The 21,786-nt window shown below is 47.4% G+C and overlaps 5 protein-coding genes across 5 annotated transcripts; 2 read left to right on the top strand and 3 right to left on the bottom strand.

Annotated features, from left to right (window-relative positions):
• Positions 1-1,205: 1,205 nt before the first annotated feature.
• On the bottom strand, positions 1,206-3,500 carry BDV27DRAFT_88074 (PP2C family serine/threonine-protein phosphatase). The gene is made up of 7 exons (XM_032077857.1): positions 3,366-3,500; positions 2,658-2,976; positions 2,495-2,568; positions 2,336-2,420; positions 2,066-2,272; positions 1,749-2,009; positions 1,206-1,691 (listed from the first exon to the last, which is right to left on the bottom strand). Exons 1-7 carry the CDS (start codon positions 3,399-3,401, stop codon positions 1,315-1,317), a joined length of 1,359 nt encoding a protein of 452 aa, XP_031929794.1. The 5' UTR covers positions 3,402-3,500; the 3' UTR covers positions 1,206-1,314.
• Positions 3,501-4,195: 695 nt separating this feature from the next.
• Positions 4,196-6,531, bottom strand: BDV27DRAFT_125032 (MFS transporter). Its single transcript, XM_032066236.1, has 5 exons — positions 5,978-6,531; positions 5,789-5,921; positions 5,299-5,722; positions 4,494-5,244; positions 4,196-4,432 (listed from the first exon to the last, which is right to left on the bottom strand). Exons 1-4 carry the CDS (start codon positions 6,420-6,422, stop codon positions 4,774-4,776), a joined length of 1,473 nt encoding a protein of 490 aa, XP_031929793.1. The 5' UTR covers positions 6,423-6,531; the 3' UTR covers positions 4,196-4,432; positions 4,494-4,773.
• A 1,322-nt stretch (positions 6,532-7,853) lies between these two features.
• BDV27DRAFT_88054 (uncharacterized protein) lies at positions 7,854-12,340 on the bottom strand. The gene is made up of 4 exons (XM_032077856.1): positions 11,850-12,340; positions 10,056-11,670; positions 9,848-9,961; positions 7,854-9,780 (listed from the first exon to the last, which is right to left on the bottom strand). Exons 1-4 carry the CDS (start codon positions 12,138-12,140, stop codon positions 8,006-8,008), a joined length of 3,795 nt encoding a protein of 1,264 aa, XP_031929792.1. The 5' UTR covers positions 12,141-12,340; the 3' UTR covers positions 7,854-8,005.
• A 1,890-nt stretch (positions 12,341-14,230) lies between these two features.
• On the top strand, positions 14,231-18,001 carry BDV27DRAFT_125029 (uncharacterized protein). The gene is made up of 2 exons (XM_032066235.1): positions 14,231-16,610; positions 16,663-18,001. The coding sequence occupies exons 1-2, from the start codon at positions 14,831-14,833 to the stop codon at positions 17,586-17,588; spliced, it is 2,706 nt and encodes a 901-aa protein (XP_031929791.1). The 5' UTR covers positions 14,231-14,830; the 3' UTR covers positions 17,589-18,001.
• A 992-nt stretch (positions 18,002-18,993) lies between these two features.
• On the top strand, positions 18,994-21,758 carry BDV27DRAFT_170591 (60S ribosomal uL6 domain-containing protein; the record flags this gene model as incomplete). Its single annotated transcript, XM_032075343.1, has 9 exons — positions 18,994-19,084; positions 19,120-19,163; positions 19,196-19,462; positions 19,638-19,672; positions 20,078-20,268; positions 20,495-20,542; positions 20,694-20,949; positions 21,085-21,262; positions 21,324-21,758. 9 exons carry the CDS (start codon positions 18,994-18,996, stop codon positions 21,372-21,374), a joined length of 1,161 nt encoding a protein of 386 aa, XP_031929790.1. The 3' UTR covers positions 21,375-21,758.
• Between the last annotated feature and the right edge of the window lie 28 nt (positions 21,759-21,786).

Genomic DNA, 21,786 nt, shown 5'->3' with positions numbered 1-21,786 from the left:
GAATTGTTAGACTGGTCTCTTAAAATAAATCTATAACATACATACATACATACATACATACATACATGAAAGAAATTAAAAAAAAAAAACAAAAAAAAGAGAAAATACCTTTTGAGACACCCCGTGGGCGGAGCCCCCAATATGACTCGGTAAGCGTTGTTTCCAAAATACTTACTAAAGTATACTATACTAGTATGTACATACATACCGAAGACTATCATACATACAGTGAACTGTCAGAATCATTACATGTATTTCGATTTTCTTCTACAATTGCCCCCCAACAATTCTTGGTTGGTTCCTCCACTTCATGCTAATGCAATGTTCAAGGCTCTCTCTTCTCGGCCTTCTCTGTATGAAATACTCTTTTCTTTCCCACTTATATGCTTCATCTTACACTAAATCTCTCACTCTCTCCCCGTTCCCCCTTCTCTCTTTCCCACTCCTCCATACATCACTCCGGTATGTGGGGTTCGGCGCGTTCGCTCGGCCAACGATTCTATATCCGTACGAGTAAAAATAACAGAACATGAGAACGATCGCTTGCATCCATCACATTTCCAGAACTCCACTGCTGAAGCATTCGACTAAATGCCATTCCAGCTCTGACTAAAAGGTCTTCATGCCATTGATTGCTTTCCGGATACGCCGTCACATGTGCAATAGAACATCTTCGTTCCCATTCTCCCCTGCCGACTTAAGTCTCCCCGGCTCTGCCTTTCCCCAAGAGCCCCGTTTGGTCCATTATGCGACCCGGTGCGAACGATAGGAGAGAGCAGCAGATCTCCAGAAGGTGGCAAGGGAGAACGAAACCAGACGGAAGTTAATGAACAGGTAGATAGATGGAGCAGAAAGGACGGAAAGTCAAGGGCGAAAAAAAAAAAATTAAGGAAAAAAAGGGGGGGAATAAATCATAAATAGCAAAGTTCATCAATAGTGGGTCGTTTGGCACGATATCTTGTGGGAAGGCATAAATCAAGACGTACTCTCGTAAGATCCGCCGCTCGCGGCTTGAAATGGAAAACGAAGTAAGACCTCCTACCCTAAGAGGAACCCTTATAACCCATCGTGCAAGACATGAAAGATACCTGGCCATCTAGGGACATAGGTTTCCTGTCGCTTGTTCCGCCCCATTCAATGCCACGGAGTGTCAACAACAGGGGAATGGAAGGGGGGACTATTGTGATAAACCGGGAAAACAAGGTGAAAGTGGGAGGACATGGATGCAAGGCGGAACAATCATAAAATCACAAGATTCGTTTCAGAAACCAAAATAACGGAAAGGCGGATACAGATGCAAATAGCCCATCACAACTACGACGTAGATTTTTCGGGGGCTCCAGAGGTAGCGTTTCCTGCGGGAGTAGAGGTTGACTCGGATGTACTAGCAGATGATCCTTCTTCAGACTTGGAGGCAGTGTCAGTTTTAGACTGAGGTCCCGGAGTTCCTTCACGCTCATTCCTGGTAGAATCAGGCGATTCGCGTTGCACCTGACTAGGTAAATCCCGATCTTCCTCAGTTTGGTCAAAGAGCTCCTCGTCGTTTTGATCAGGGACCAGCTCGGTGCCGTCACCTAGAAGAATAATGCGGCCGGAACGAACACTGAAACCACGCGCGCGATCATTTTCCATATCGTAGTCATCCGGGTTCTCTTCAAACTGATTACGGATACCAGGGCCGCGGAATTCAGCTGCATCCCCGCTCAGTCAGTAGGGGTTGGAGGCCGTAGAATCCTCAAGAGACTTGCCGTATTCGGGAGGAGCGCAAGGACCGTCGCCTTTGGCCACCCGCTCAGCTATCTGATTATACCACTCCTCTTTAGTCCTGCCGTTTAGGAGGCCAATGATTATCATAGTCATATTGTCACATCCAACCCCACCAGTTTCGCTATTTGAAGCCAAGCAGTTATCCATCATGTTCTCACAAATCCGGTGAAGTTCTTGCTTCGCGGCGATACCACGGCGGACAAACTCAACCACAGCCTGGGAAGACTGGCAGTCCCAGATACCTAAAGCTCGACATGAGTGTGTGGTTGGCAAAAGAGGTGATCGAGGGAACACTTACCGTCACAGGCTATGACAAGGAATTCATCGTCATCACTAAGCTCATGAACTGTCACATCCGGATAAGCGGTCACGATCTGCTGTTCGGGCGCAAGCTCGGGGCTTTTCTTGAACTCGAAATCACCAATGGCTCGTGACAGGGCCAGGTTTCCGTTCACACGGCCGAAATCGACAAAGCCACCTGCGGCACTGATACGAGCCTTCTCGCCTAAAGTATTTCGTCAGTAAAAGACCACGACGAGGTAAATTCAACTAGAAATGAGCCACAGACCTTCATTCTGTGGTTTATGATCAAAGGAGAGAGGCTTTGCGCGGCCCTTGACACCAAGCACAGAGCGAGAATCACCCGCGTTGGCCTATGTCCGGTTAATGATTGATCAGGCCGACTATAGCCGACCGCTGAATCGGTCACGAAACATGCTTCACGTACCACCCAGATCTTATGTTTTGAGATTACACTGACAGCTGCCGTGCAGCCGGAGACTTCCTCTTCATATTTCGGGTCTAGCCGAGTCAGTCTCTCAAGGCCTCGACGAAGACAAAAAACGGGAGAGAAGGGAAACACGGAGCCCCTGTGGATAACGCTCACGAACCTTCTAAGATAGCCCGATCGGTAGCTAAGAATCCATCTTTCAGGGCCTGTTCAATGTCGCCCTTTGCGAATGAATCCTGTTTTGCGACGATCTTATGCACGTTATCTCCAGCAAACAGTGCGACTTTGTCTCCACCATGTCCATCATATACTCCAAAGAAAGCTAGGCGGTTGGCGGGATCCGTTGGTGTCTCTTCCGGACTCGTATATTTTGCGTGGAGGTCTAGGACGGCAGCATGGGCATCCTCCATGCTGATTCGCCAGCCCTGCATGGCTGAGACGCCGTAGATGCAGCAATCATCTTCGCCCTCGGACGAGGTCTAAAGAGAGTTAGACGATATTAGCACTGATGAGTATCATCCATCGCGCAATGCAGGGCGGGCATGGGTTCGTGGGCCATCCGGGGGAAATTTTCATTCCTCATGTGGAGGACCCCGCAGGTGAGGAGCATCACGATGCGGTGCCTCGAGACCGGATCAACCCAAGAGTAATGACAAAAAAAGAACCCCCAGAAAAGCGAATGGGGCATTGGACAGAAAAAAGGGAGGAAGAGAGATATAATTAGAGAGATTGTCCGTTGGGAAGCTTGTGGCAGGCCGACCGAGCGCCCCTGCGGCCTCAGGACGGAAGGGGAGGAATTATTGCGTAAGGACATGTGTGGGGGGGATCAGAAAGGAAGACCAAAGCAGCAACACTTGGTTTCACGTACCTTATCGACTACTGGTTCTGACAAAGTCTGACCCATTATTTCAAGTGATCGCAATTTAGGGGTTCTGGGAAGACTGTAGGCCAGGAATGCACAAGCACAACTCAAGAGCAAAGAGGGAAAGGGTAAAAAAAATTCTGGGGGGAGGTGTTCTGTCAGAGAGGGGAAGAAGAGAGCAAAGAATCAGGTGGGCGAGAAAGGGTAAGGGCAGAATCGATAGGCGGCGGGTGGGAGGGAATGGCCCCAGTGGTCAATCCTCTCTATCAGAAAATTGAGAACAATTGGGGGTGGGGACCCGGTCCGGATCTGATGATGATGAAATATTCCACAGGTATGAATCACCAAATCACGAAGAACGAGATCTTTGAATGCTTTGAGCGGATAGGAATCAAAGGAAATATAATAAGTCAATAACAACGGGGTGGGAAGAAAACGAAAAGGCAGGAATTGGGGCAGGAGGAAGAGCATGGAAGGAAAGATTGGAAGGGAAGGAAAATCTCTGGTGTCACGGGTTTGTACGTATGTAGGTATCTCTGTACAAACAGAGATTGAAATTTTTTTTTCTTTTTCTTTTTATGTTTTCTTCTCATTTTAGATTCTAATTTTATTTTCGTTATGTGTAGATTCTCTCTCAACAGGCAACCCTCGTCATCTAAATTGACCCAACACCAGGCAGACAAGCAGGTAAGTACATACATAGATACATACATACAATAAGTACTGTCAGCGCAGGTGACCCCTCCCCAGAATTCCGTACCTGTCAGGGTTGAGTAATGACGTCCATCTTACTCCGTACCACCGCAAGAGATCCCTTCTTCTAAAATTATAACATGAGATCACCCCTGTGGAACTCAAGAATAAGTTCGATGAACCCTTATGGAGTGAGACTGACGCATGGAACCTAACAGAATTGACTCTTTACGGTTTAAAAGGGGTGCCTTGCTTTTACCCTCGTATTAAAAGTACATCCTCCGTACATACACCGAGGCATTTCCTGCTACCTTTTAATACCGTCGCCAGATGCAGCAGGAGGTCAGGTGTTAAGTTACCCAGCACCCAAACTAATTGCGGTAAGGCAAACATCAGGCCTTGCTTCATATATTTGTTTGTACTGTACTTACGTCCTGGCAGAGTTCACTGGAGAGGTAAGGTAAGGTGTACGCAGATATTGATTCATCCTAAAATTTGCCCTCCTTGCTCGTGTTCCAATTCTCCGAACGTTTTCACATGTGCTCTTCGATGGCAGGTCAAAGTAGGCCCACGAGTTAAATTGTTGCATAAACTCATGCTATACGTTACGCCTAAGAAAGAGAGAAAAAGCCGAAAGATATAAAAAATCCTAGAGAACACCATGACGTATATATCCACTGGATATCGATATTAATTTTTTTTTTTAGATGAGAAGTGGATTTTAACGAGGCGTCCGTACACTAGACGCGGCCAGCCCTGCCAGCAAAAACAGTATAGCACCCATCATGTATGGCAAACCCATCCAGGTACCGCCCAAAGCCATACCTTTCCTAAATGTACTGGCGAGCAACGGTCCAGCAATCATGCTCCCAACCCCCTGGACAAGAGCGATTGTGGTGTTGAGCGTTCCGATTTGAGACTCTGCAACCAATGTTGTGGCCACATTGCGGAGGGTGGAAAAGAAGCCCCATCCTAAGGCCAGAATGGATACACCGAAGGCGAACAGCACTGGGTGATCGGCCACTGCCATGAGGCCGAATCCAACTGCTAGAATAGCTGCACTTCCCTGTGTTATTCGAAGATCTCTGATAGCTGGAGAGAGGTACCGGTTTAAGTAGTGGGAGATAATTGGTAGCAATAGAAGCAAGACGACGAGATCGATCATTCCTTTTAGGGAGATGAGAAAGCTTGCCTAGAAATGATGTGTTAGTGGCTATATTCGACCCTTTACCAGGCAGCATCGCACCTTAGCCATAGTCCATGAGTAGCGCTTGGAAGCATATTGGATGATCAACTGGAGGGCCTGCCCTCCAACACTAGCCGCCAGGAATGCAATTGAAATAGCCACTGTGTTGACATTTCCCCAAACAAATGCAGTTAAGTGCATGATATGGGACCCTACACTATAGAGGGACCCCTTCCACTCCGGCGAAGTGGGTGGAGGGACAAGGCATTCATGCTCCTCGTCTACCGATTCAGATCCTAATTCGTTTAGTGACTTCGGAAGAGTTTCCGGGATGAGTATGGCTGCCAGTAAGCCACAACCCTCACAGAGCCAGCCGAGTAGGAATGGGAGCCACGGCGACCAGGACATAAGCCAAGCACTCAGAGGAGTTGCGAGGATCTCGGCAAGTAGAACAGCCGCAAAGAGCACAAAAAATATGTTTGCACTGGACAATGCACAGAAATTAGTATATCTACTACAAAAAGGTGGAGGGGGACAGGCATCTCCCTACCGCTGCTCTGCGGGAAAGATATCTGTGACGATGGTGAAGGCCACAGAGCTGGCTATTTGAGAACCACCACCACATAATTGAAATAAAGGTGTGAACCAGATAGCTCGAAGAGGAATTTCCTCACTGTACAAGCCTTGGATAGTTAGCCAGAGGACACTCATGCTCTGTTGAAATGTCGTCGCAACATACAGATGATGCGGATCGTGATCTCCTCCATGAGTAGTCCGCTCATACTTAGCATTGCAATTGGTTTGCGGCCAATGCGATCTAACAGGAAGCCCAATGGAAGGGCCAGGATGATTCCCGGGATTTGGTCCAATGTATCTTTCCATCCACTGATCAATGCCAGCTCCCCCTGTACATCTACAGATTTGCAGGGTGTATCATCCGATAAGAATTGTCCATACGGGAGATCGACAAATAGTCCTGGATGAAACCTGCGACAGATGATTGATTCCATTATCTGAGTCTGTGGAGCGAGGGAGAGGAAAGTGCCAAAGTCAAGTGTGACAATCACCGTGCATAAGAGAAACAGGGTCCATCGCTTGTGCTTGTACTCGACGTGCGCTCTGGACTGATGGGTTCCTAAGAGTGGCGTTGAGATCTCTGATTCGAGATCCTGGCTGGATGCCATCCTAGCTTTCTGTTTCTTTTCTCTTTTCTCTTTTTCCTTTCTAGACTTATTCTTGTCCAGGGTAGAGGTTGATTATTACTATTTGAGAGCGAACGAGCTCGGGCTTTAGTAGACTCTAAACAACGGACGTGGGGGAGGGAAGAGGAGGAAAGATAGAAAGGCGGATTTATGCGAAAAGAAGATAAGCACTAAGTTAGGGTTCGAAAATAAATAGCATCAGGAAATCTCATTTCTCAACGGTCAGTCCCCGCAACCGATTGAAACGTCAAATCCCTGACAGATGGTATCTCATTGCTGTATTCCTTGAAATGATTTCATTGATTCTCGCCCTTGGGAAATATTGGTCACCGTTGGACACTGGGATTTTATAAGTTAAGAAAGTTCAAGTGATTAGGGTAAGGTTGGTTCTTTGAACGGGGCTTCTCATTGTACACTCTCAAAGGAACAATACTAAGGGCAAATCTCTCCCCATACGCAATAGTTATTTGGTCCTAGCTTTTATTATCCTCGGCTTTTTCTTAATTCGGTACTAACCCAGGCCAGACTAAGCGCAGTGATCCAATGGGGGCTTAAGCATGGTCGCATCGAAGACACGCAAAGTGAGACGAATAGATCAGGCTGATTGGACATGTGAGGTGCTAAGCAAAAAGTCCATCTCTACATTATACTATAACTATCTAATAACACGTAAAGTTACTTCTCTTGATTACCCAATCTCTCCTTCCGGTTAATCCCATGTATATATAATAACATACAAACGTGATGTTGGTCCCTCATTCTAATATAACCGCCCCCCCCCCCCCCCCCCCCCGCGCCCCTTCTGGCCACAGGGAGACATCAAATGAGATACCTACAAACAATCAAGCCGCCTGGAGTTACACTCATCCTCTTGCTTCTTATGGACCGGTTAACGACACGTTCAGCTGGACAAGTGTATTTGGTGTTTGTGGGACCGGACGTTTGGGGAGCAGATTAACAAAAAGGAGCCCCAATTATCACATAACCAACTCAGACTTGAATTGCTGCATTGCAGCCATTACAGTCCCTAGTTAAATCGCCCCGAGAAATTTCTGACAGTGTTTAGTAAGTTATGCTACCCCCCTAGATTTGCTGCCTGATTGTAAGAGACATTAAAATGGCATTTGGGGTATTAGGCTGAGAGGGAAGAGACAATTGGTTACAGCTGAGAGGTATGCATGATCTATAGATTTGGTCTCCATACTAGTAGTTTTACTATTTTAGACGCACCCGTAAAAATGCAGCCGATACATTGGGGAGGTCTTGCGCAGCTCCGCGATCTTGGGGAACCATCAATTTGAAGGAGACTGGTTTGAGCAGTCACCAGCATGCTATAACTCTCCGGGTGAATGAAGTTGCTGTCATGAAAATCTCTCAATTTTCCGTAGATTTAAACTATTACTGGTAGCCATAGGACTAGTAGCTGAGTCTATTGTAAAAAGACACTAATTATCTATCGCACTCAAGTCGCTCAAACTATACCATCTATATCACATAAGAACACATGTACCCATCATTGCTACCTACACCGACAAAACACAAATGACAATCGTAGAAGCTGCGATTTAGTCATCGGCATCAACCCATATCAACGGCCCTTTCTTGTCCGACCGCATGTCCTCTGTGGGGAGCACCCGAAGGGTTTTGTTGAAGTATGTGTCCACCACGATCAGTTGTGGCTGTATCCATAGCCCCCGTCTAGATGCCAGTAGGTTGTACCGAACCGCGTGTCGGCTCAAAGGCACCAGCTGAACGACCAGGGTTTTCGGACCGCTAAAGGCGAAGTTTTCGCTGGCCTCCATAGTTAAGTTGAAGGTAAGGAAGTGCATCGACGGATTCTCGATAGTGTAGTCTAAGTGAATCAACCCAGAACGTATCTGGGAGGTCATTGCCGAGGCAAGCACACGTGGTTCTCCCCCAGGAACGACAAAGCGAGGAACCGCAAGTGTGGATATAGTCGTACCGTTGCTGCTCAAGGCCGATTCACCCTCATCGGTTGCGCTTCGTCGCCATTGAACTTCAAGAGCGAGGTTCAGAGCTGTGGGTCGTCGGTCGCCTAGAATTGCCTTGTGGATATCCACAGCAAAATTGGACTCGCGAAGCTCCTCCAAATAGATCTCTGGCCCGCCTGGACTAACGATCGCTTCAGGACCGACGTGGCACGTGGTTCCTCCACCCACTCCAACTAGCACCAGTGATATCTTTTCAATAACAAGCGGCGTTAGCGCAAAAGAAACGACCTTTGAGTTAAGGCACCACCGCTGCTGCAAGCCCCCGATTTTCGGGGTTGAGTCATTTCCAAGCAATGCATCATTGACGGTAAAGAAATCTGGCCATGGTTGGGGGTGGAGACGCGGCATGAATTCGTAGTTGGCCTCAAACGGCCGTATTATCGGTATCTTCACTCTCAAGGTTGCGATGATTGGAGTCTGGATATCGGATACGAGGTTATATACAGATGATATTTCAAGCTCGTAATCAGAAGCATCACGCGTATCCGTGAGGACAATTTCCAGCTGCCGGTGGGAGGACGTCTCCAATATCCCAAGTGGCCGCTTGATGAAATGAGAAAGCCCTTCCACTGGCGTACTCCTCTCGGAGCCCTGCATCCATGGTGAGCCTTCCTCGTCAAGCCATAAGACCTTAGCTGCCGATTCTGGTCGACCAAAAAGCCTAGCCTCGGCTGTGACCTCCGCAGCTTCATCCTCCTCGTTATGAATTCCAATCTTGAGGACAATGCGTTCGTTCGTGTAGTAAGTATCCATCAGATTGGGAGTTGTGATCCGTATCTTGGGCGGTTTGGGTTTTATCTTACATCGGCCAGTGTCTCGATTTTTGCCTACCCGCCTTCGAGCCACATAGTTCTTGGTTTGTTTCCACCAGAAAGATTCATGCTGGGTCAACTCCGTCATGGCACAAGTAAGGTCGAATTTCTCTTCTTCAATCAAAAGTGTGATCGAGGCCACTCGAGACTCTCCGGCTTCTCGAGGGATACAAGCCACATCGAAGACCTTTGTCTGAGAAGGGCCAATAGTCAGATCAGCAGTTCCAATGAGTGGTGTCAAGAAACTAGTGGGTGACTGGAGAGATGCCGTATCACTGGATGTACTCGGCTCTCGTAGTGACGGCGACGATATTGTGCAAGGAGTAGTTGTGTCAGTTTCAGCTACGTGGTTTGACTGTAACTTTATTGGTCGCAGACAGCCTTCGAAAGCGATTTTGATCTCAGAAAATCTTATAGGACTTGATGATCGTTGTGCGCATGATGTTATAGCGAGCTGACCATGTAATGGCTCGCCAACATTCCCCTCGGGTCTCTCGAAAATAAAAGATGCCGTGACTGACGCGAAAGAAAAGCCATGCCATCGTAAGTCATTATCCTGAAACATTACTCGGGACATACTCACCACTTGATATGATATCCTCTGCTCTGAGAACAACAGAGGGTTTGGGTGTAGCTGGTGTAATATCCTCAAGGCTTCTGTGGATATCGTAACGCCAGTCGGAGTTTGGTTGAAATGCTGGCAACAGGCAAGTGTTAGAAAACGAGGTCCCGACTTCTGAGAGGTACAACAGGGGATATATTGTAAAGTAAGCAAAGGAAAGAAATCTTACCCCTGTTGAGTAGCTCCCAATCAACTCGTAAAATCGTTTCGCTATCTTGTACTCGTACAGCACACTCCCTCAAAGCCCATCCGAATTTTTCCATAAGCTGCCACCAGCCCGAATGCCGCCAAGTGATCTTAGACCATAGTGGCTGAAGTATACCATAAGCTTCGGTCCAGGAGCCTACCCGCATGTATTCTTCCGCTATCTCCAACCTTAGGCACTCGGTTTTCCGCACCTGATCACGCTTGGAAAATTCATCTAGGGCGGCATTCAATGCAGTCAGAATTAGGGCAGAATGATTAAATCCCGCCACCCCTGATTGGGGTGCTTCAACATGAGTCTCCGGTGCCAAGTATGTGTCATATAGGTAGGACTTGCTCGCTATCTGAGAAGCAGGAGACTGCCCTGGCGGTATCCTGTCTTCGTCCGGAATCTGCTCTGCTAGATGACGTCGGCACATTGTATGCTTTGCCGATCGATACAGCCAATAGCCTTCGTGATGTAACTGTTCCCACGGATAGGACACATCTCCGGGAGGGACCGTCTTTTCACGGGGGATGAAGATCGAATACTGTTCGTTAAACTGATCCTGTGTGATGCCGACTGAGGTGAAGTAGGGAATTTCGGCTTGACGAATCAGTTGTGCCATTACCATTGACCATCTGGCTTCCCAAGCCTCCCATCCATAATTCCTTGTGCCTTTACCTCTCCGATTGATAATATCTTGTGAGCGACTTCGATGTTCAACCCAAGACCGCACGGCTGCAGCGGTTTGTCCCGTCCAGAGCAAACAACGAATAATCCTTATGGCTATAGTATCTGCCAGGAGGCGTGCATCGTTGAATCTTGGGCTCCAGCCAGCAATATTCTCGAAGACTTCCTGCCCAAACAAAGTCTCGTATGCACTCTCATAATTCCTAAGAGCTGCATCTATCTCCTGCCTAAATTCTGCAAAGATCCCCATCTTAAATTCGTACCGGACATTCCACCCTTGAAAAGACAGTGTTTGGGATGTCCCCGTTGTCGGTGGGGCCGTCGGGGAAGGAATACTACTCCGGTTTCGTTTCCGTCTTGCGTGTTTAGACAAATCCCGATAGTACTCCATCACCGACGGTTGGAGTAGTGTCAGAAGAGACTTTCCAAACTCTTTTAGTTCGTTAGGTGTTGCGTCAGGTGGAAGGAGAAAGATAGACTTCTGGTCTAGATTTGTCGCTCTGCGAATGCCGGTCACCCGGTCATCGACATCCCCGGTGAAAGCACCATTACTTTCTTCCGAAAGGAGAACAGCGATAAACCGCGTCTTATATCCCGAGGACGACCAGTCCTTCTTCAGTCCATTGATTTCGATCTTTAATTGATTGTCGCGCAAGGAACTCATATTAGGATCTAGGCAGAAGGGGAAGAAGTTTATCACAGCGGCAGGGACAAGGCTTTGGTGTTTTGTAACCCATAGGGGTGTGAGTAAGCCATCTGAAAACGTCGGTGAACTAGGCGTCAGCGGAGATATTGGAGAGTGAAGTACAAAGTATGGCACATGCGATATATCATTGCCCTGGCCGGTGGGGCTCATGGGAGGAGATACAGGTGGGGGTTCAGCTTTGCGCGGGGGAAGTCTATAAGACTGCAGGCATGTTAGCAAAACACTCCTTAAGCTTCGAGCAAAGCGATAGGTCAAAGGCAGAAGAAGGAGAGAGAAACATGTCATGACTTTTGGGGCAGTTTCTCCGCTGGGCAACCAGACTCTTGAATAGTCCGATACGTAGCGAGGTTGGCCTGGGATAGTAGTGTACATCGACATACCCGTCCAACGCTCTTGATTTTATACTCAGTTCCGGCGGGTTCCACTAGAATATTTTCCCTAGCTTCCCAAGGAGTTCGCGACGCATCTTCCGCCAAAAGTATCTCCCGCAATTCTTCCGCAGTCGAACCGCTCAACGGCGGAAGATCCGAGTATATATGGACGCCCTTCTCGTGGAGGAGGGGATAATCAGGGCAGATTGACCCCAAGCCATCTTCAGAGTCTGGTTCAAGGCCAGAGAGCAGGACGAAAGGAAGGTTGTGGACAACATAATCCTCAGGGTAGGCGTCCATCGCGGACAGGTAATTTCTTAGTGGGACGTGAGGTCACCGCATATCTAAACAAGTTGGGATGAGACGTTTGAATGGCCACCTGAGGTGATTGGCTCGAAAACAGGCGTCAATTCGAATGTTCGAAAACCGTTTATGCAGAAGGCTTTGAAACAATCTAGAACGAAGCTATATTCTTCTGGAAATTGTTGGGTGGTTGTGGTGATGGTGCATTTTCTTGCCAAGCCACAGGCAGGTTGTAGAAAGTGGCTTCTTGTCGAGTTAAACAGTCCGCCATCATCAAAACATGCCAAGCCTACTATTATCAGCGGATCTTTCTAGGCACCAAATGTCATCCCACTTGTTCTACCATATAACAGTAGGACTAACGCCCTTCTCCTTTTTCTCTTTCTCTTTATTATGCTCTCTTCTTTTTTTTCCCCCACTCTCTTTTCCTCTATAGGATTAAGTTTTAAGTATATGTGTATTGGTTTGGTTAATGTTCAAGCCAGAAGGGAAAAGAAAGAAGAAAGTTATCTACAAGCAGACTGAGATTGTTTACGGCCTGTAAGTATAAACACGAACGGGGTCTGTGTATGAAAGAAAGTCGTTGATATCAATGCGGTGGGGAATGCAGTGACATAGTACAGAGTAGAGCACGTGCATCCAATTAATTTCACGTTGCTATCAGAGCCCCGGAAGGTTCAATAGCTGGCTTTGCAGTGGAAATGCTCCTGGGACAGAAGAGCTGACGTATATTAACCATGATACACTGGGGGGAGGTGAGGAGAAGGAAGGATTAGAAAGATATTTGGCTTACAGTGTGTCTCACTTTAAAGCTACAGCTATTATCCTTGCTACTATTCTTCGGCACTTAGAACAGTAGGTGTGCTGTACAAAACATACGCTCTATTGAAAGCATACCCAATTGGTTGTGTACCGAACATAGTGGAGAGAAATGGTCTGTCTTAAAGCTATTCGAGAAACAACGGCAATACTCATGTTGATATATCTGTGGATGTATAGGTAGTTGATTGAAATAAGAAGAAACGGGCTATTAAAGATATATGTCACCGTGTGTTTAGTCGCATAGGCTAGGATTTAGGGTGAGCTACGTAGTACATATTGCTGTCCACTGTGATTATTGGAGGAATTGATCCCATCATTCCTAACTACTGACCACGGGTACTGATCCGAATGGAAGGTCTGTTTAGAGGGTGCTTCGATGATTTGACCAACTGACTCGAAAACTCATGGAAATAAATCTGTCAAATTATCAATGCGGTTCGGTGGGGACAACTTTCTAAACCGGGTCCGGAGTCTCCATTACTCAGTAGCATCATGGATCTTTACGATCTCAAGGCCAACCATAGTCAGAATTTCAGGATGTTTCGAATTAATCGCCTCCCGCACCCCCTCCTGAAGCTCCAAAATTGACGATAATAGGTGGGCCGATCCCTTGGTTCTTTGAAACAAGTGATGCGGCAATAAGATTACACGATTAATTAGATTGGATACTACTAGTAGTATGGAATCATGCAAGACTTTCCTGATCAAACGGTACGTAGAATAACAGCCAGACACTATGCTGTATATTATCTTGGTCCGACACTCCCATCCACTAACAAAGGATAACGACCATAGATGACATGGTTGGAGGGGTTCCCTGAAATTTGGATCTGCGAACCGTGCGGAGGGGGTTTCAATTGCAAGCGGCATTGCAATGCAGAGAAAATTTCAACTACCGCCAATCGGGCCATCGGGCAATATCACCTCAAGCAAATAAGAATAGGGTGGAGTAGGACGACTATCCCACTTTCGGATAGTAAAAGGGACGCTAAGAATCTTTTTTAAGGAGTTGTACTAGTAGTAGTACGGAGTACTTAGACCTTACCTACTAACCTACTAACCGACTAAGTATCTTCGACGGTAATTTTATGCCGGTTAGGAGGTGGAAATTAGAGAATAAAAAATAAACAAAACAGAAAATAATACATGATCACAATAAGACTAATATCTGCTAACACTAAGCCTATGATAAATTGAATTTAACAAGAGTGATTGTCCCTTTTGCACTTCGTCTTTCCTTCTATCTTGAGCTTGTATTTTAAATTGGAAGTCGTCGTTTTCTTGTCCAATTTTTTTTCCCCTTCTTTCTCTTCTTCTGCCCCTCAGTCAGCTTTCTTTTCCATCTTCTTCTAATGCTATTTCCCTAGCACTAAGATACATATATGACTTTCTTTCTTCCCTGCTATCATCTCGTTAAAATACAATTACTATGGTAACCGTTAATAATCCTAATTGATCTTCAGTACACTTAATTACCTTTCAATCTCCCCCCCCTTTTTTTTCCCTCTCTTCATTTTATATTATCTTCGATCAGCACTCCCCCTCGTTTCCGGTCTACTACCTAAATAAACAACAGTCCTGCAAGGGGCGTGCATGTCGCAAGGGCGTCGAGGGGATTGGTCTGGATTCTAAATTGGATCTTTGATTGAAATTTGGTTATTTTATTTTTTTCTGACTGGCAGATGCCCAGTAATCTAGAGTATAGATTGACGCCGTTGGGCTAACTTGCAGACGCCAATCCCTCCTGCACCCACTGGATCATGCAAGTGCGCGTTAAGGCCGCCCGCATATATCGCCTGTGATTGTCCTGACCCGTTTCCGGGGACAAGGTTCGTGAGGTCTTATATACCCTGTCGATAGTCACCATGGACCGGCCGGAGGACTCTGCGGCATCCATATTCAGTACCCCCTTACAATCCTCGTCGTCGCTTTTAGCCCGTCGACGCAAATCACGCTCACATTCTATTAATCGCCCCCCGATCGATCCGGCATCGCCTGAAGTAATAAGCTCCTTAATATCGTCACTCTCTACGATTTCGGTACCTCTTCAGACACATTTCGACAGCGTACCGTGCCTTGATTCTGATACCGACCTTTCGCTATCTGTTTTACCGTTAGAACGACACCCCTCCCCCGGCGCAAGTCATGAGCATGGTGTTGGGGTAAGAAAAGGGCCGCCTCAAGCCTTCGAAGAGGCTTCGCATAGTCCCTTTCTACATCCAGATGACGCAGCCGCTGCACCGGTCATTCGCATGGCCCGGGCTCCTCCATCTCCAAAGTCAAAAGTGACGACCACCGACGCTTCTGCTTCTCCAATGAGACCTACTTCTAGGGGCTCATACACGTCCTCCAGGGCAGCGTACGAAGACAACACATTCGGCATGATCACAGCCGAACCTGGTCCACGAGTCTCGACTGCACCTAGTATTGCTTCAACTAGTTCCCGGAAAAGTTTAAAGAGTCAGTTTGGCCTGTTGAAAAAGTCGTCTCGGGATTTCACATGCGACAAGGATAGACACGCAGAACGTTTGCGGAAGACGAGTAGCTACAACGACAGTTTAAGACATAATCTTCCCCGAAGTAGAACCAGTGTACGCTCGATGCATTCTATCGCTGATGTGGCCGAAAATGGCCGGCATAGCCGCTCCACTAAGGAGGCCTTTCGGGAATACGGGGCTAACTCTCAGAATGAAGAGTACTTTTCGTTGCAAAGCGCGCGCGCGAGCGCAGCCAGCACCCCCGGAGGCATCGGAAGTGGCAGGCCAATTCCTGTTCGCGAGTCTTCTCTACGTCATAGTTTCTCTTCCAGCTCTAAGCACCGGAGATCTACTCGCCATAGCCGATATTCGTCCACGGCAAGCAAAGATACGAAAGTGGATAGTGACACTGGAAACGAAGCAGAGCAGGTGACCAAGAGGATACGAGAGCTGAAGGATCAGCAACAGAAGATCAAGAACGAATTGGAGATAGACGACAGCCCCGACAAGGTCTCGAGGGAGCCGTCCACAAAACACACCCAACTACCGCAAAAGCCTAGTGCAGTCGACAACGGTGGTGAGCAAAGAGATACTGGAAGCAATAGGGTCAATGCGTTCGATGAGAGCGCTCCAGCTCCAGCTGTTATGACAGGGAGAAGTAGATCAACAACCCGTAATAATCCGCAACTCGCATCAAAAGCAACCAATTGCCCGACACAATCGTTCGTGCCGAGACAATCCTCTGACAAGCCTGACCAGGTTGAAAAGTTGCGTTATCAACGTTCAGTGGAACAGTCAACTACGCCGCGGCACCACAAACGTTCCCCGTCCGGCCCTGTTTCTCCAGGACGCGCTTCTGTTGTGGATGAGCGCCCATCCAGTGCCGATTCAATCGACCTTGCAGTTCTAGATTATGTTTCCGCTCCTAGACTTACCCAGAAAGTAACCCATCCTACCACTGGCCGCGAGATAGCTTTTTCGGAGGTCGGAGACCCTAAAGGGCACGTCGTATTATGCTGTCTTGGAATGGGCTTAACCAGATACCTGATGGCGTTCTATGATGAACTAGCACGATCGCTTCATCTCCGACTCGTCACGTTGGACCGTCCCGGGGTTGGCGAAAGTGGGCCTTACGTAGATGAGGCGGGGACTCCTCTCGGTTGGCCAGGTAAGGACACCATACTCGGCCTATGAGGATAAAATTCACTGACCCGCCATAGACGATGTTGCAATTGTATGCAACTATATCAAAGTAACAAAATTCTCAATCCTCGCTCATTCGGCCGGTGCTATTTATGCGCTGGCAACTGCCCTAAGGATCCCCCAGCATATCAGAGGCCGCATACATCTTCTAGCCCCCTGGATCCCACCATCTCAACTGTCTAGCATCGGCTCACAGAGAGCTCCAGTTCCTACGAATGCTGTTCCGTACTCTCAACGGATCCTTCGTGCCCTACCGACGTCTATTTTGAAGGTTGCTAATTCGAGCTTCATGAGCGCAACAAGTGCGAGCTTGACCGCTAGCCTCCCCAGATCCTCTCGGCGCACTAGGCGAAAGGCGACAATAAAAGACTCATCTAGCTCAGCTTTGATTGAAGCCAACGGCTCTCAACGTTATCCATCCGACCGAGTGTACCAGCAAGGAGCTGATCTCCAAGCGCTACAAATCAAGAAACTGCAAATACCCAATGGGACCCGAGTTGAAGATAGAGGCACTACAACAAGCCTGGCGGTGACTGAGTTCGAGAAACGTGAACGCCAGTCTGATTATGACAACCGCCTGACGCACAAGGTCTGGGAACTGGCCACCACGAATGCAAATCCGGCGGTGGACCTCGTCGTTTGCTTGGAACGCCGACAGCCGATTGGATTCCGCTATGTCGATATTACCCGCAATGTCGTTATCCACCATGGAAGCAGAGACACGCGCGTTCCTGTTGATAATGTAAGGTGGCTTGGCCAAAGTATGCGACGCTGTGAGGTTCGAATCCTCGAAGGCGAGGGCCATGGGCTGATGGCCTCAGCAACAGTTATGGGTAATGTCTTAATGGAAATCGCCAAAGAGTGGGAGGACTGGATGACAGTAGTCCAGGGTAAGCGTCGAGCAACTATAGGAACAAGGTCAGGCATCGCTATTCAAGCCTAATTTGGCTGAACTGCATCTGAAATTGCTGCATCAAAGTCATGGGAGATTTCGAAGTATATGGAGAATAATGGGCAAGAAATCGAAAATAAAAAAAAGAAGAAACTTTAGAGATTGAAAAGGCGTCAGATAGGTATTTCGAGAGCTCTAGCCAGGACCAGGACCTCCCACCTAAGCCTATGCTGTCATCTCAAGTACTGCTGCTGCTGGTTTTGCAGTCTTTGACTTTCACGCGTTCCTTGACAAGATACACCTCGCCTACTTTACGATTGTGAAACTCGCATTCACATTCCTATATATATATATATATATATATAAAGCTTCACTTTGACATGCCCCTGCATTCGATATGATACCATTGGTGCTTTCAGTTTTTTTTATTTTTATTTTTTATTATGTTCCTTTAGCCTAATACCCAATCATGCTGTATATAACTGTTTAATCTAATTTAGAATCAAAGATCGCTTATCACGGAGGAACCCTAAGATGTTATCTATATGATTGTAATAGCTAGTGGTCTTGGTGAATAGTACGATTCTGTGACGTAAGATCTAAGCGCGCGGCTCCTGAGTCCTAAAAAATTTAATTACTAACTACTAGTACTCCATTACTACCTGAAATACATGAATGTTACTTCTTCCCGCCCCCACGTCTGCGCTTTCTTCAGTGACGCTTAAGCCGCACTGTACAGGTTGTGATTGCCACCTTCTACACTAAATATTTATTTAAAGGGGCTCAACACCCGCAGGGGCATGGCATTTATCATCCCTAATTTCTCTGTACATCTTCTAACATCAGGTGTCGTCGCTCACTCCCCAGATGTTTACTTACCCTTGGTGTCGGAGCTACGCCTATGACCTGTCGACGCAACTGAACTGTTGAAAGAATACCAACTTCAATGCACCCAGAAGCTTACAGACTGTGGGAACACCGATGCCAAAGTTCTAGATCATTAGAGCAAGCTGTCTTAATCGAACGACTACCACCGCAATTCCTTCCGCGCTTCTAATCGGCTTGATTTACTCAAGATGCTACCTCAACGACGCATCAAGCTTCTGGCTATTGCTACTCTAGCGCTGGTTATTATGGTCATTTACTATTCGGTAAAATAGTGCCCTGATTCCTTGCTCATTCATCGTGACTAACAAAGCGCACATCCATTGTTTAGAGTGATGCACGGAGGGTACAGAACCAGAAGTTCTACCAGTCTACTGTCGCCGCGATAGAAGCACACACGCAGACGAAGGAAACTGGGGTAGCTGCAGGCAGTTCCCCGGATGAGCAACGTTTAATCGGGAACCCTACTCATGGGGACGCAGCAAAGCCCGCAGACGATAAGATGGCGCCAGCGATCCCAAGAAACGGCGATGAAGAGATGGAGGAGATATCGATTGCCGGGCGGACAAAAATGACCGTCCCTAAAGACCGCAACAATCCAGAAAGGGAAGACCAGACGTCAGGTACCAATGGACGTATGGAAGCGAAGACCGAGCTCAATAGTATACTAAAACGATCGCCGAGTAAGTATTTGCAGATTTTACCACTTCCCGGCATACATGTCGCTCGATTGCTGAGATCGTGCCCGCTGTGCAGTTATTGTCTTTTCCAAGTCCTATTGCCCCCATAGCGCCCGGGCCAAATCTATCCTCTTAGACAAATACTCAATTGTCCCAGCACCTTACGTGGTAGAGCTTGACCAACATGCATTGGGCCAACCGCTGCAGGCTCTCTTGGCAGAGAATACAGGCCGCCGCACCGTGCCTAATGTTCTAGTTAGTGGAAGAAGCATTGGTGGCGGGGATGATGTGGTCGCTCTCGATGAGAAGGACGAGTTGGCGTTAACATTCAAGAAGTTGGGAGGACAGTGGGTCCAGGAGGTTAGTCGTAAGGAAGTAGGGCACTAAGACTGACGCTACTCAATCACGGTGATACAGCAAGCACAATGCTTAGTTAAGATTATGAATATTACATAATACGTATATATAACTAATTATACACACACTATATACCTCAGGTTGGACGCTCTTTGATTAAAGGAATTTGTTGGGTGAGGCATTGTGCGTTGCGTCTACGGGGGAAGGTAAAAGGTTATAGATACATATGTAATCAGAATCATAACTCGGCCATAACCACAGGATGAGTATATCCCTCCGTCTAGTGATGGTAGGATCATGTATGTTTAGTCGTTGATAGTATACGAGACTTGAATATCCACGTGATATCATGTGATAAGCTTAGGAGACCGCGAATTGATGAGGATGAGTTGCGCAAGAGAGAAATGACAGCCTCCTAAAGTAAAGATAATATAAGACGCACTTCTCGGTCCAAAATATCTGTAGATATATACATACATAATAATCGGTCAATACCATCTGAGATAGGGAATGCCAGGTTGAGCCTTAGGCAGGTAAGTGAAGAGGTTATCAAAACTGGTCCTGTATATTACCAAAGTCCGGAACAACCCTAGACAGAATACGCTAAACCTGAACGAGTCTTAAGCGACGCACAACCCGTGATTTTCACTCCACCAGAGAAAGCGACCGGTTGCCTTTGAGGAATTTCGATCCTTTCGAACGACCGACCGCACGACGACATCGACAATTCTCCCTCGGACATTCCACAGCCCACGCAGTCAAGATGCGGTACATTCACTCCGAGGAACGGCTGCCCATCCCCGAGAATGGTGAGCATTGGATCGCCCCTGAATATTGTTTTGTTTCGGTTTTTGGAGGAGAAGCATGAGAGGCACACGTCGCGCAATGAGAGGCCTGAGCCAGGATACACCAGCACCGGCAGGATGTATACGAGGGGAGGAAATATCTACTCGATCGCTGTCGCGGGGAATTACGACTGGTCTTGTTCATCGCTTTTGAAAGGCTCTGCAGACTGATTCGAATTTTATCGTTTAGTGAAGGTTCACATTCGCTCCCGGGTTGTGACCGTTGAGGGCCCTCGAGGTATGCAAAAACCCCATAAGTTGAAGAAGATCTTCTACACCAAGAAATCGCTCTACAAGGATCGCCAGCGTCATGGAGAGAGAACAACCATGAACGGCCTGCTTGGTTTCTCTGCTCGATTCGGTCACTAACGAGACTTCAAATCTTTCAGGCAAGCTTGTTAAGGACCTCTCCCACATCGCTGTCACCTTCGGCCGCCCTGAGAAGGATGTTATCTCTATCGAGTTGCACCACGGTGCCCGCAAGGGTGTTGCTACCCTCCGTACCGTCCGCACCATCATCAATAACCTGATTATTGGTGTCACTAAGGGCTTCAAGTACAAGATGCGCTACGTCTATGCTCACTTTCCCATCAACGTCAACATTGAGAAGAACTCTGAGACTGGCCTTTACGACGTTGAGATCAGGTACGCCACATCTATCCTCTACATGAACCCAACTTCTGTTTTCTGGAGCTGGGAAGGGAATAGGGTTCACTGAGTCACTTGATATACGTATCGTGGAAGATGGAATTCTTGCTGATGGGTTGTCCTTTTAAACAGAAACTTCTTGGGTGAGAAGTACGTTCGTCGTATCACTGCCCAGCCCGGTGTTGAGATCATCACTTCCCCCAACGTTAAGGATGAGCTTCAGCTCTCCGGCAACTCCCTCGAGAATGTCTCCCAGAGCGCTGCCGACATCCAGCAGATCTGCAGAGTCCGCAACAAGGATATCCGAAAGGTAGGGTTCCTTTTCTAAGTTAATTATGATTGCGAAGCGGTTGCTGACCATTCCGTTCCAGTTCCTTGACGGTCTGTACGTGTCTGAGCGGGGTAACATTGTTGAGGAATAGATGATAACGGGGATTGTCCGCCTTGATGGGTAGTTAAGGATGCCAGGAGAATTTAATTTTCGCCTATTTGCATAGGGAAGCAAAGCGGAATTAAAGCAAAAATTTATGGACCATGGAATTCAAATGCCCCCTTTACGTCTCCACGGGTATGGCTTTTCTCGGCTTGGGGAAGAGGCGTGTAGAAAAACGACAAAAAGATGGTGGGCCTCTTAGGAGCAATCCAATTTCCTTTTTCTCTCTTCAACCGCTCTCATATGACTTGAAAGGAAATGTCCAGAAGATTCCAAGGTAGATCCGGGGTCTTTTGTGTATATGTTGTAGTTATCAAAATAGTCATGTGAGTCCAATTCCCCAATGGGGAGAAGATCAAGAAATGTGGAGAAGTAATTCCTCGTTTTTCTCCCACCTACTT

This window comes from Aspergillus caelatus, assembly GCF_009193585.1.
Source record: "Aspergillus caelatus strain CBS 763.97 unplaced genomic scaffold BDV27scaffold_47, whole genome shotgun sequence".
NCBI lineage: Eukaryota > Fungi > Ascomycota > Eurotiomycetes > Eurotiales > Aspergillaceae > Aspergillus > Aspergillus caelatus.
This window is presented reverse-complemented; position numbering and strand designations above follow the sequence as displayed.

What these genes read in the sequence shown, in the direction of transcription:
- BDV27DRAFT_125032 (XM_032066236.1), bottom strand. Translation starts at nt 6,422, where the DNA reads ATGGCATCCAGCCAGGATCTCGAATCAGAGATCTCAACGCCACTCTTA. An exon ending in GATCACGATCCGCATCATCT is followed by an intron (nt 5,922 to 5,977) that starts GTATGTTGCGAC and finishes TAACTATCCAAG; the next exon opens with GCTTGTACAGTGAGGAAATT. An exon ending in ACTCATGGACTATGGCTAAG is followed by an intron (nt 5,245 to 5,298) that starts GTGCGATGCTGC and finishes CATCATTTCTAG; the next exon opens with GCAAGCTTTCTCATCTCCCT.
- BDV27DRAFT_88054 (XM_032077856.1), bottom strand. Translation starts at nt 12,140, where the DNA reads ATGGACGCCTACCCTGAGGATTATGTTGTCCACAACCTTCCTTTCGTC. An exon ending in TTGGGAGCTACTCAACAGGG is followed by an intron (nt 9,962 to 10,055) that starts GTAAGATTTCTT and finishes GCCTGTTGCCAG; the next exon opens with CATTTCAACCAAACTCCGAC. An exon ending in AGAGGATATCATATCAAGTG is followed by an intron (nt 9,781 to 9,847) that starts GTGAGTATGTCC and finishes CTTTCGCGTCAG; the next exon opens with TCACGGCATCTTTTATTTTC.
- BDV27DRAFT_125029 (XM_032066235.1), top strand. Translation starts at nt 14,831, where the DNA reads ATGGACCGGCCGGAGGACTCTGCGGCATCCATATTCAGTACCCCCTTA. An exon ending in GACTCCTCTCGGTTGGCCAG is followed by an intron (nt 16,611 to 16,662) that starts GTAAGGACACCA and finishes GACCCGCCATAG; the next exon opens with ACGATGTTGCAATTGTATGC.
- BDV27DRAFT_88074 (XM_032077857.1), bottom strand. Translation starts at nt 3,401, where the DNA reads ATGGGTCAGACTTTGTCAGAACCAGTAGTCGATAAG. An exon ending in CAGAACCAGTAGTCGATAAG is followed by an intron (nt 2,977 to 3,365) that starts GTACGTGAAACC and finishes AACTCTCTTTAG; the next exon opens with ACCTCGTCCGAGGGCGAAGA. An exon ending in TTGCGCTCCTCCCGAATACG is followed by an intron (nt 1,692 to 1,748) that starts GCAAGTCTCTTG and finishes GCGGGGATGCAG; the next exon opens with CTGAATTCCGCGGCCCTGGT.